Source organism: Chiloscyllium plagiosum, chromosome 12 (genome assembly GCF_004010195.1).
Source record: "Chiloscyllium plagiosum isolate BGI_BamShark_2017 chromosome 12, ASM401019v2, whole genome shotgun sequence".
In the NCBI taxonomy this organism is placed as follows: Eukaryota; Metazoa; Chordata; class Chondrichthyes; order Orectolobiformes; family Hemiscylliidae; genus Chiloscyllium; species Chiloscyllium plagiosum.
The window spans coordinates 45,829,924-45,842,759 of NC_057721.1; the positions used below are offsets into that span (position 1 = coordinate 45,829,924).

At 41.8% G+C, this 12,836-nt stretch overlaps 1 protein-coding gene across 2 annotated transcripts in view; it reads right to left on the minus strand.

Moving 5' to 3' along the window:
- Positions 1 to 3,234: 3,234 nt before the first annotated feature.
- The window catches only part of LOC122555200, a 34,010-nt gene continuing 24,408 nt past the window's right edge, over positions 3,235 to 12,836 (minus strand). For both annotated transcript variants that reach the window (XM_043700958.1, XM_043700957.1), the window contains exons 10-13: positions 10,862 to 11,236; positions 8,514 to 8,681; positions 5,601 to 5,848; positions 3,235 to 3,605 (exon numbers count right to left, since the gene is read on the minus strand). In XM_043700958.1, coding sequence (XP_043556893.1) covers positions 3,528 to 3,605; positions 5,601 to 5,848; positions 8,514 to 8,681; positions 10,862 to 11,236 — 869 coding nt within the window. In that variant the 3' untranslated portion in view covers positions 3,235 to 3,527. The remainder of the gene's footprint in view (positions 3,606 to 5,600; positions 5,849 to 8,513; positions 8,682 to 10,861; positions 11,237 to 12,836) is intronic.

Genomic DNA, 12,836 nt, shown 5'->3' on the forward strand with positions numbered 1-12,836 from the left:
CTTATGTCTCCATGCTTCAGGCTCTCTGTCTTTATTCCTGATGAAGGGCTTTTGCCCGAAACATCGATTTTACTGCTCCTTGGATGCTGCCTGAACTGCTGTGCTCTTCCAGCACCACTAATCCAGACCTAGGCTTGATTGAATGTCATTTCAGCATTTTTCAATTATTTAGTTCGGAGAAGCTTATTTCCTGTCAATCAATTTGCATGCTGATCCGAAATGAGTAACAGAGTGAACAATAATGAAACACATTATTGATAATTAGTCTTTACTGCAAAATTAAAAATCAAGGCAGAAAAGAATTGCCAAAATAATCACAACATTAAGTTAAAAAGTGTACATTGATATCAAACACAAATATATAAAGTTTCAGTATTACTGGATTTCACGAAATGCTGCTTGCCGGAGTTCATTTTAACGGAAGAATAAAACCTCCAGTAAATAGGTGCAAATTTACAATGTTAAATTTGTGCATCTTCATGTCTTTTTCGTAGTCTTGTACATCATTATGGAAATATATTTCATAAAAAAAGTTTAAGACCATCAGATTGATTTGGAAGGTGCTGTCGAAGACCCTTGGTGAATCACTGCAGTGCATCTTGTAGGTAGCACATACTGCTGCTACTGAGTGCCAGTGGTGGAGGGATTGCATGTTTGTAGATGTGGTGCCAATCAAGCGGGTTGCTTTGTGCTGGATGGTGTCAAGTTTCTGGAGTGTTGTCGGAGCTGCACCCATCCAGGCAAGTGGGGAGCATTCCATCACAATGCTGACTTTTGCCTTGTAGATGGTGGACAGACTTTGGGGTGTCAGGAGGTGAGTTACTTGCCGCAGTATCCCTAGTCACTGACCTGCTCTTGTAGTTACTGTGTTTATGTGGTGAGTCCAGCTGAGTTTCTGGTCAATGGTAACCCCAAAGATGTTGACAGTTGGGGATTCAGTGATAGTAATACAGTTGAATGTCAAGGGACGGTGGTTATTGGTGATGGTCATTATCTGGTATTTGTGTGGCGTGAATGTTACTTGACAGTTGTTAACCCAAGCTTGGATATTGTCCAGATCTTGTTGCATTTGAGCAGGGACTGCTTCAGTATCTGAGGAGTCGCGAATGGTGCTGAACACTGTGCAATCATTAGTGAACATCCCCACTTCTGACCTTATGACAGAAGGTAGGTTATTGATAAAGCTGCTGAAGATTGTTGAGTGTAGGATACTACCCTGAGGGACTCCTGCAGAGTTGTCCTGAAGATGAGATGACTGACCCTCCACAACCACAACCATCTTCCTTTATGCCAGCGGAGAATTTCCTCCCAATACCCATTGATTCCAGTTTAGCCAGGGCTCCTTAATGCCATACTCGGTCAAATGCGGCCTTGATGTCAAGGGCTGTCACTCTCAACTCAATTTTGGAATACAGCTCTTTTGTCCATGTTTGAACTAAGGCTGTAACAAGATCAGGAGCTGAGTGACCCTGCCAAAACCCAAACTGGCCATTACTGAGCAGTTTGTTGATGAGCAGGTGCTGCTTGATAGCACTGTTGATGACCCCTTCCATCACTTTACTGATGATGGAGAGTAGACTGATTGGGCGGTAATTAGCCAGGTTGGATGTGGCCTACTTTTTTTTGTACAGGACATACCTGGGCAATTTTTCACATCGTTGGGTAGATGCCAGTGTTATAGCTGCAGTGCAGTTTGGCTAGGGGAGCGACCGGTTCTGGAGCACACATACTGTTGCCAGAATGTTGTCAGGGCCCACTGCCTATGCAATATCCAGTGCCTCCAGCCATTTCTTGATATCACGTGGAGTGAAGCTGGAGACTGGTATCTGTGATGCTGGGTACCACTAGAGGAGCCTGAGTTGGGTCATCCACTCTGCACTTCTAACTGAAGATTGTTGTGAATGCATTAGCCTTCCCTTTTGCACTGATATGCTGGGCTCCTCCATCATTGAGGATGGGGATATGTGTAGAGCCTCGCCTTTCAGTGAGTTGTTTAATTGTCCACCACCATTCACGACTGGATGTGGAAGAACTGCAGAGCTTAGATCTGATCCGTTGGTTGTGGATTCGCTTAGCTCTGTCAATCACTTGTTTATGCCATTTGGCACGCAAGTAGTCCTGTGGTAGCTTCACCAGGTTGACACCTCATTTTTAGGTATGCCTGATGCTGCTCCTGGCATGCACTCCTGCACTCTCCATTGAACCAGGGATGATTCCCTGGCTTGATGGTAATGGTTGAGTGGGACATATGCTAGGCCATGAGGTTGCAGATTGTGCTCGGGTACAGTTCTGCTACTGTTGATGGCCCACAGTGCTTCATGGATGCCCAGTCTTGAGCTGCCAGATCAGTTCGAAGTCTGTCCCAGTTAGCACTCAACATGATGGAGGTTATTCTCAATGTGAAGGCGGGACTTTGCCTCCACAAGGATAGTGTGGTGGTTGCTTTTACTATAATGTCATGGACAGATGCTTCTGCAGCCAGCAGATTAGTAAGGATGAGGTCAAGTATGTTTTTTCCTCCTGTTGGTTTCTTCACCACCTGCCACAGACCCAGTCTCACAGTTATATCCTTTAGGACCCGATCAGCTCGATCAGTAACGCTGCTGCCAAACCACTCTTGGTGGTGGACATTGAAATCCCCCAGAGAACATTTTGCACCCTTGCCACCCTCAGTGCTTCTTCCAAGTGTCGTTCAACATGGAGGAGAGCTGATTCATCAGCTGAAGGAGGACTGTACATGGTAATTAGTAAGAGATTTCCTTGCCCATGTTTAACCTGAAGCCATGAGAGTTCATGGGGTCCAGAATCAATGTCAAGCACTCCCAGAGCAACTCCTTCCCAACTGTATCGCACTGTGCTGCCACCTTTCCTGGGTCTATTGCGCTGGTGGGTCAGAACATATCTAGGGATGGTAACAGTGGTGTCTAGGGTGTTATCTGTAAGGTATGATTCCATAAGAAAGACTATGTCAGGCTGTTGTTTGAATAGTCTGAGACAGCTCTCCCAGTTTCGGCATTAGCCGCCAGATGTTGGTGAGGTTGATTTTGCATGGTCGACAGGGCTGTTTATGTTTTTGCCATTGTCTTTTCCGGTTCCAAGGTCAATGCCAGGTGGTCTGTCCGGTTTCATTTCTTTGGTGTGACTTTCTAGCGATTGATACAACTGAGTGGCTTGCTAGGCTATTTCCGAGGGCAGTTGAGAGTCAACCACATTGCTGTGACTCTGGAGCCAAATGTAGGCCAGACCAGGTAAGGATAGCAAATTTTCTTCCCTAAAAGATATGAGTGATCCAGATGGGTTTTTCCGACAATTGGCAGTGGTTTCATGGGCATCAGTCGACTCTTAATTCCAGATTTTAAAAATTGAATTCAAATTCCACCACCAGCTATGGTGTGATTCGAACCCAGGTCCCCACAACATTTTTGTTGGTTTCTGGATTAATAGTCAGGCGATAATACTGTTTGATCATCGCCTCCCCCACAAGGGCTCCCAGGGCAACTCCCTCCCGACTGTACACCACTGTGCTGTCACCTCTGTTGGGTCTGTCCTGCTGGTGGAAAATCCATTTCTTCTATGGAAAATCTGAGATTTAATTCAGTTTGAATCTGCAATAGAGTGAAAAAATGATTTGACAATCTGCCACGTATGAGTGTTTGAAATTCTACAATGAGACCCAAGGGCATCCCCATTTTTAACAATAGAACACAACAGTGCATTTGATCATTTTGGCTGTGCATTTTTACTGAAAGATTTTAACACAAATTCATTGCCAGATGCAATCTTGCTATTGATTGTGTTCTATCAGCATTATTGGATTCTTTTAACAAAAACTTATTGGTTATTTTTGTTCTCAACAGAACGTTTCAGGTAATTACCCGTAGTTTTTTCTTAGCTCAGTTAAAACAATTCATTATTTTTTGATTGTAATTACTTGTGACAGATGTGAAACCAAGAGGTGTTGAGTGCAACTTATGATGTTCACGTGATTGAATCTGATCTCTTTAGTGGATGCTTGAGCATAGTAATGTTCCCACAGCAGCTGTGACATGAAATGGTCTTTTATTTTGTTTCGGAGATGCCAGTGTTGGACTGGGGTGTACAAAGTTATAGTCCAACAGGTTATAGTCCAACAGGTTTAATATACGTTGCAGGCAAGGATGCCCGGAGGCATGGTACATTGGGGAAACCGAGCAAAGGCTACGACAACGGATGAATGGGCACAGCACAACAATCAACAGACAGGAGAGTTCCCTCCCAGTTGGAGAACACCTCAGTGGTCCAGGACATTCAGCCTCGGACCTTCGGGTGACCATCCTCCAAGGTGGACTTCGGGACAGACAGCAGAGGGATGTGGCCGAGCGGAGGCTGATAGCTGGGTTCGGTACCCATGACCTTGGGGTCATGTCACATTACAGGTGAACCCCAACACACACACACACACACACACACACACACACACACACACACACACACACACACACTTTGTTTGGTAATTTTTTTGGTACTTTCAGAGTTACATTGCACTTTGCTCAAAAACCACATACATTCATGTAGAACTCTGAGCGCAAAAACTGCATGAATTTATGTAAAACTCTGTTATCTCACTTTTTAGATTGGAATCAATCTAAACATCAGGTCATAGACAGAGAACACAGGGGGCTTACACCTTCAACATATTGTCTAGCTATCACCATTGTTAACAGCTAACCCGAGAATGCAACTTTAAAAAAAAGGGTTTTGTGATTTACACATGAAAGTAGTGAAACTATCACTGTATTCTAACAGATGAAAGGCTTAACAGACAGACAATCAATTCTTCAATGTATAATTTCAGTTACATCACACTGCAAATTTTTGCTATAAATTCTGTGTTACGATCAAGCCCTCCACAATCACCTGATGAAGGAGCGTCGCTCCGAAAGCTAGTGTGCTTCCAATTAAACCTGTTGGACTATAACCTGGTGTTGTGTGATTTTTAACTTTTTATTTTGTTAGTTACGTGAAGAGAACACATTCTGTGAGAATTGTTACTTCAGCTTTAGATTGTGGTTTTATGTATAGCAAAGAAACGTTTAGTAACTGATAGGTCAATTTAGGTTTGGTCGTCAATGTAGACGATCCATGGAAATTGAATATAAGTAAAAGATTCATATCAAGTTGTATTATAACTAGAGCAAAACAGCAAATTCTAAGACTGTGTGATTGCAAAATGTCTATATTGAGGTATTTTATCCACAGAAATAAAATAGTTGCGGCTTCACTGTTTTAAAGCATCACTTCACACTGCCTGGTTCAGCTTTGAATCAGAAATATAAAGAAATTGAAATAGAAACTGATTTGGAAAATTAGGATAATTGCTGAAGGCTATGTTCTGCTGGATCTGAACAATTGATCTGTACTTTTCTTAAGCAAAGAGTTGACTATCTGAAAATTTATTTGCTTTGGTCTTGACTCACTGAAGTCCTAATTTTGCAGTATACACTTGCCATGATCAATACAACATCCAGTACCTGTCTTTCAAAGGATTTATGATAACAGTGCTGTAAATAACCACAGTTAGAAAACTTCTCAGTAAAGTTAACTTCTATTGCCTGACTTACCTTTCTAGTCATTTCATTGACAGGATCCTTGTTGCAGAAAACGGCAAGGAACATTCTGCAGGTAACTTCCCCTTTGTTAAGCAGTATTTTCAGCAATTCCCGGTTTCTTTCTTGGTAAGTTGTTTTCGATGCAATGTTATCTACTTCCTCTTTATTTAGACACTTCTCAAAAAGCTCATCTACTACAGGCTTGTGAACACCTTCTCCCATTTTCTGTACAAATTTACTGAAGTTCTTATGTATCCAATCTGTTGAGAAACAAATGAGAATATATGACAAGTGAATATCAAATTCAAACAGAAAACATGAACACTTGTGTGGAGTTCTGTGTTCAGTTCTTTGGTCAGAAGAAGGCACTGGTTAGGACAATATTTTAGTTTACTTGCAACATAATAAATATGTCACTCAATGTGGGGTAGGCAAGGAAAAGGGAATATTCAATTTTTGGTGTAAGCAACTAAAGTGAGAGTAATAATTGTTAAATTTTGCTGCAAGCCTGTTTCAAGGTTATTTTGGTGGAAAATAAAATCAAAACAATATGGAATTCAGAGTGAAATCTTCCCATCCCCTGAACTATATGGGCAATGGTGGGGGGAGTCATCAAGTGAGATAAACAGCAAGAAGATCCCCAAGGTCTAGAGCAAAGAATGGCCATTCACACTGGTCATGATGTGGGTGTGCTGGTGTTGGACTGGGGATGACAAAGTTCAAAAATCACACAACACCAAGTTATAGTCCAACAGGTTTATTTGGAAGTACAAGATTTCAGAGCGCTGCTCCTTCATCAGGTAGCTATTGGGGCAGGATTATAGGACACAGAATTTATTGTAAAAGATCAAAGTGTCATGCACCTGATGTGATGTATTGAATAAACCTAGATTGCTGTTAAGTCTTTAATCACTTAGATTGGGAATGCAGGTTTCGATTCATTAATATGTAAATCCCAGAACTTTTTTAAAGTCACATTCCTGAGATAACTTAAGTTTAGAAAAAAAAAGGTGAAATCTCAGTTCAGACAATACATTAACAGTGGACGGTTAGAGTCTGTCTGTATTCCAATCTTGAGTCAGACTAGTTCTATTTCCAAAGTAAATTTTTGAACAAAATAGAATGTATCTGCAAATACAAATCTGTGAAAGCAAATTCACCCCATAGACTCATATCTTTGTGTGCGTGTGTGCGAGAGAGAGAGAGAGAGAGAGAGAGAGTGTGCACGCGCGTGTGACAGTATATGCCTGTGACAGGGTGTGTGTGAGTGTGTATGTGTCTGAGAAAGAGCATGCGTATAAGAGAGGGTCATTTTGAGTGTGAGTGTGATCATGTTCAAGAGTGTGTGTGTGTATGTGTGCTTGTGTGAGTGTTTTAGAGTGAGAGTGTATAGTGTAGTGGGGTCACCTGTAGTGTGACATGAATACAAGGTCCCGGTTGAGGCCATCCTCAAACGGTACTGGACTTGACAATCAGCCTCTGCTTGGCCACTCTGCATTGTTGCATATCCCAAAGTCCACCTTGGAGGATGGTCACCCAAAGATCTGAGGCTGAATGTCCCTGACTGCTGAAGTATTCCCTGCCTGGGAGGGAACATCCCTGTCTGGCAATTGTTGCACGGTGTCCATTCATCAACTTGACTTCAAAGATGCCGCCTATGCCAAGAATTGGGAAAGAGCCTGGGAAAAATGCCCAGTCTTTCCACCGGCAGCAACCAGGAGAATATGCTGAGCAGTGGGGGCAATACAGGGACATGGTGCATTAGTAATTAGGTGAATTTGGAAAGATAAGATGAGAAAACCTGCTCAGGCTCATGGAGAAAACCACCCACCTCCTCATGGAACTCACCCAAAATGATACTTATAATTGCTGGTAAAGTAGGTTGTCATTTGATTTTTTTTTGTGCACTTGGAGCTTTGTTAGTAAATGGGTTGGATTTACTGCTGTTAGTTTGGCCAAAAGAATGAATGGAATATGTTCCAATCTGTGGAGGTCTATCACACAGACCTTCTCCAAAAGAGCAGGGACAGGTTTAAATTAAGAAATCAAAGCTAGGAAAAGTATTTCTGTTCCAAATAGACCCCTTCTGAAGAAAACAGGAGTACTCTGCTTAGATATTGCTTCATTTTTCTAAAGTATCTACCATTTCCCCACAGCACACTGAACAGCCTTAGTTCTGCACAAGAAATCCTGTGTAAAGTCGGTGTTCTTGCTTTATCACATTTTTTTGCATTTTCCTACATCAACATATATTTTAATTTACAACTTTGAGGGGATTATAGGAGCCGAGTTCATGTGCATGATTCTCGGAAGGTGGCCAGGCAAGTTAAAACAGTTGATAAGTGGACTGATGGGATCTTTGGGTTTATAAACTGAAGCAGAGAGTATAAAAGCAAGGGAATGATCTGCACCTCTGCAAGTTATTGGAGTATTGTGTTCAGTTCTGGACAGCTTGTTGACGGCAGGATGTTAAAGCCTTAGAAGGTTCAAAGGAGATTTATTAGAATGATACCAGGAATTTAGATTACAAAGAAAGATGGGAGAGATTGGACTTATTCTCCTTACAGCAGAGTGGATGAACAGATGACTTTACTGAGATGATGAAAATTATGAACAATTTTGACAGGGTAAAGAAGGACGACCTGTTTCTAATAGTTGGTAAGTCAGTAACTGGGGGTCACAATTTCAAGACTGTCAACAAGAGAGCTAGGAATGAGATGAGGAGAAACTTCTTTACTCAGAGTTGTTAGGATGTGGAATGCACTGCTTGGGTGGGTGGTGAAGGCAGATTGATTTCACCTGATTGAGGTCCCATTGACTTCCTCCAATCACCAAAATTATGTCTGAGGCAGGAAGGATCATAGATGGTCACTTGAAGTCAAATAATCAGATCAAATGTAATGCAGGAAACAGATCTTTTTTTACCTCTGCAGTGTTGGCCTTTCCGATTTGAAACTTTTGCTTTTACTAGTTTACGTTGTTCACTTCTTAATGCGCCAAGTTCCTTTTCACATTCCAAGTAGCGTTGATAGCTTTTAAAGTACAGCGTGCTAATGGACTCTTCCAAGCTTAGCTCTTTTGCACTTTTCCAATCTGTGAAACAAAAATACCAACTGCATTTGGAACAGAAGTCTTCAGATTTGTTGTGTAGTATGAAATAGAAATGCTTTCAAAACATTATGCAATGTTGATGGAATATAGGAGCAAATTATAATTTGACAATATGACAATGATAATCCTAGGCATTTGCTATCACACCCAAGCACTGAAAAATACTAATTGAAATTTGCTGCTTTTACATCTGCTATGATCCCAGAGCAGAGTGGCCAGTTTGATTACAATCTGGTTAGGACACAGCAGCTTTCTTTTTTAAGTAGATGTAGTTCAGAAATTTCAACTTCTTCCTAACAGAATAAAGCCTTCAGACTCAACCATAAACAGTACTCTGTCATGAAAAGTAAAAACATTGACAATATCAATCTCATACTTTAATATTCCAAATTCTCATGAAACAAACATAAATTAACCAGCTGTGGTAAACACAAATGACCTACACATTAAATTACCAGTATGACCAACGTTAGTAGCTCACCCAGCCATCTGTAATTACCAGGAGTCACAAAAGTCTTGTTAACACTTGGTACTTCCTCTAAAGGGATTTCACTTTTCACTCTCAAAGACTCTACTTCCTAACTCCCTCCAATGTCACTCTACATCAGAGTGCCTGAAAACTTGCCAGCTCCTCGTGGTTCAATCTTGTCTTCCACAGCATCTCAACACCCACTCCTTCCAGCTGCACCTCAACCTCATTGAGCCCTACTTACGTGGAGCTTGTGTGCAGGACCAATTCACTGCCTGGAGCCTCTTCATCAGTTCCTCTGCCAGAGGTTACCTTCTGCTGGTCTCACCTGAAGATATCTTTTGCTTCATGTTTTCGAAGTCTAGGAATATTTCCCCTGAGCATTACTGGTTATGGTCAATCTCCTGCCTATTTCCTGACAAGTAAGTTGGAGCACAATAGTGGTACTCAAGTAAATCAAAGAGAAATGATGGCAGGACCTAACTGGAGGGAAAAGGTGGGGGAATGGCACATGGTGAATTGGTTATTTGATGGGGTACTCCTCTTCCTGGTTGCAATAAGCAAGTGAAAAGGAACGTGAAAAATACCAATCCATTCTGGCTCCTCTTCCAGCTAGACTAATGCAACAGGCAGGTCACAATCACTGCTCAATTAGTAGTTGGGTCCATTGTTTTTATTGGTATCCACTGAACAGATTGTAGCAATAACCCTGCCTGTCACTGACAGATATGCCTATGCCCAGTGAAGACAATCTTCAAGAGAGAATCGAGGCATTGCCCCTTGAAAGTCAATGGTTCTTCAAATCCTGTTCACTGTCTACAAGTGCACAAGTCAGGAATGTGATGGAATGCTCTCCACATGTCTGGATGGATTCCATCCAAGAGACAACTTGACAGCATCCAAGACATTCCTGAAGAAGGGCCTGTGCCCGAAACGTCGAATCTCCTGTTCCCTGGATGCTGCCTGACCTGCTGTGCTGTTCCAGCAATAAAGTTTCAACTTTGATCTTCAGCATCTGCAGACCTCACTTTCTCCTCAGCATCCAAGACAAAGCAGCCCACTTGTCTGGCACCTCATCCACCAACTTAAAACATTCACTCTCTCCACTACCAAAGCACAGTATCAGCGCAATGTACAATCTACAAGATGCACTCCAAGAACTCATGTTCCTGCAACAGTGCTTTGCAAGCTTGTGACTTCTAATGGCTAGAAAGACCAAGGCAGCATATATATGGGAACATCAAACTTGCAAGTTCCCCTCCAAGCACTTGCTATCCTGACTGTGAACTACCATTCCTTCACTGTTGCTGGGTCAAAGTCCACAAGCTCCCTTCTTAACACCCCAAGACTTCAGAAGATATCACACCAGCATCTTCTCCAGGATGGGCAATAAATACTGGCCTAGCCAGTGGCACCCCCCCCCCCCCCGCCCATACATGAATAAATGAAAATAATCAAGTTGACTTCTATGTTATTCAGCACCTCTTAAATGCTGCAGAGAATGTTTTTCTATCTCGTTCCTTTCTGCTATTGCCTACAGCTGATATATATTTTCTGTTAAACATGCGGTTATTAATATTAACTGTAACAAGTTAATATATTCTGTTATTATTCACATATTAGAAAAAATCTCCCTGAAAGTGTATCTTTCACATTTCATAATCAAAGTGACTCAAATATACAAAAGACCTACCTGTACATTTCACAAAGACCAGTTTAATAATCCAGAACAGATGATGTATGCTTATAAGTTTCTCTGTAAAATCCTCAGACATGGTGGTGTCATCTACTGCTGTTAAATCTTGAAGATGCTGGATATCTCTTATGGCACTTTCTGGAATTCCACGTTGAGCTTTTTCAAACATTTCACAAGCATCCAGCATTGGGATTTCATTATAGTCCTTGGGCTGATTTTCTGTGTCCAGCATGCACTGGATAACACAGCACTGAAAGATCTCTCCTACATTATCAAAGATACACCTCCTGCTCTCCGTGGAACTGTGTAGTTTTATCAGCAATTCACACAAGTTGTTTATCAACTCTCTTCCTTTGGAAAAGAAATGACCCGCTGTAATAGAACAGAATAGAAATATAGTCAGTTGGCAAGACAGGCTACTCAATTATTTCAAACCTATTTTCAATGGTAGTTAGACCATAAGACATAGGAGTGGAAGTAAGGCCATTTGGCCCATCATGTCCACTCCATCATTCAATCATGTCTGATGGGCATTTCAATGCCACTTACCTGAACTCTCCCTGTATCCCTTAATTCCTTGCGAGATTAAGAATTTATCAATCTCTGCCTTGAAGATATTTAATGTCCCGGCCTCCACTCCACTCCGTGGCAATGAATTCCACAGGCCCACCACTCTCTAACTGAAGAAATGGCTCCTCATTTCCATTTTAAATTGACCTCCTCTAATTCTAAGGCTCTGCCCACAGGTTCTAGTATCCCCACGTGACAGAAACAACTTCCCAGCATCCACCCTTTCTAAGCCATGCATTATCATGTAAGCTTAAATTAGATCTCCCTTCAACCTTCTAAACTCTAAAGAATATAATCCCAGGATCCTCAGCCTTTCATCGTATGTTAGGCCTACCATCCCAAGGATCATTCATGTGAATCTCCGCTGGACACATTCCAGTGCCAGTATGTCCTTCCTGAGGTCCAAAACTGGACACAGTATTCTAAATGGGGCCTAACCAGAGCTTTATAAAGTTTCAGTAGCACATCACTGCTTTTACATTCCAACCCTCTTGAGATAAATGACAACATTACATTTGTTTTCTTAACCATGGACTCAACCTGCAAATCAACCTTTACAGAATCCTGGTCTAGCACTCCCAGATCCCTTTGTACTCTGGCTTTAGGCATCTCCTCACCATTTCGAAAGTAGCCCGTCCCTGTATTCTTTTCTCCGAAGTGCAAGACCTCACATTTGCTTACATTGAATTTCATCAGTTCATTATAATGATCAGACTTACTTTTTAATGATACTAATGGACCAGGAAGACTATCCAGTCCTGCCCACTTTGCAAAGGATTTAGGAATAGGAGTAGGCTGTGTGGCCACTCAAGTCTGGCCTGCCAATCCATAGGTTCATGACTGATCTGATTCTGGTCTCAACTCCATTGTCCTGTCTACCACCTCGAACCCTTGACTCCCACGTGTATCAAAATACTAACTTGCTTCAAATAAATTGAATGACCAAGTGTCCACTCCTTCTTTGGAAAGAAGTTCCACAGATCAACAACCCTCATTGAAATAAAAACCCTTATCTTAAAAGGGAGATGTATTCTTTTCAACTTGTGTCTCCTTGTTCCAACCTTCTTGGAACTGCATGTAATCCAATTAGTTCCATTTGCAAATAAGGACACCAAAACAGATGTGTCTCACTAACTGCCTGCATAGTTAAAGCAAAAGTTTCCCACCTTTATCTTCCATTCCCCCTGCATGAACACGAATATTCCATTTGACTCCTTAGCCACTTGGGGTACCTGCACACCAACCTTTAGTAACTCATGTACTGGGACACCGAGATCCCACGTTCTGTGATCTTGATATATTCAAACAGCATTCTGCCCTTCTATTCTTTTTGCCAAAGTGGACTAATTCACATTTTCCCACACTAAACTCCATCTGCAAAACTTCTGGCCACTCATTTAGC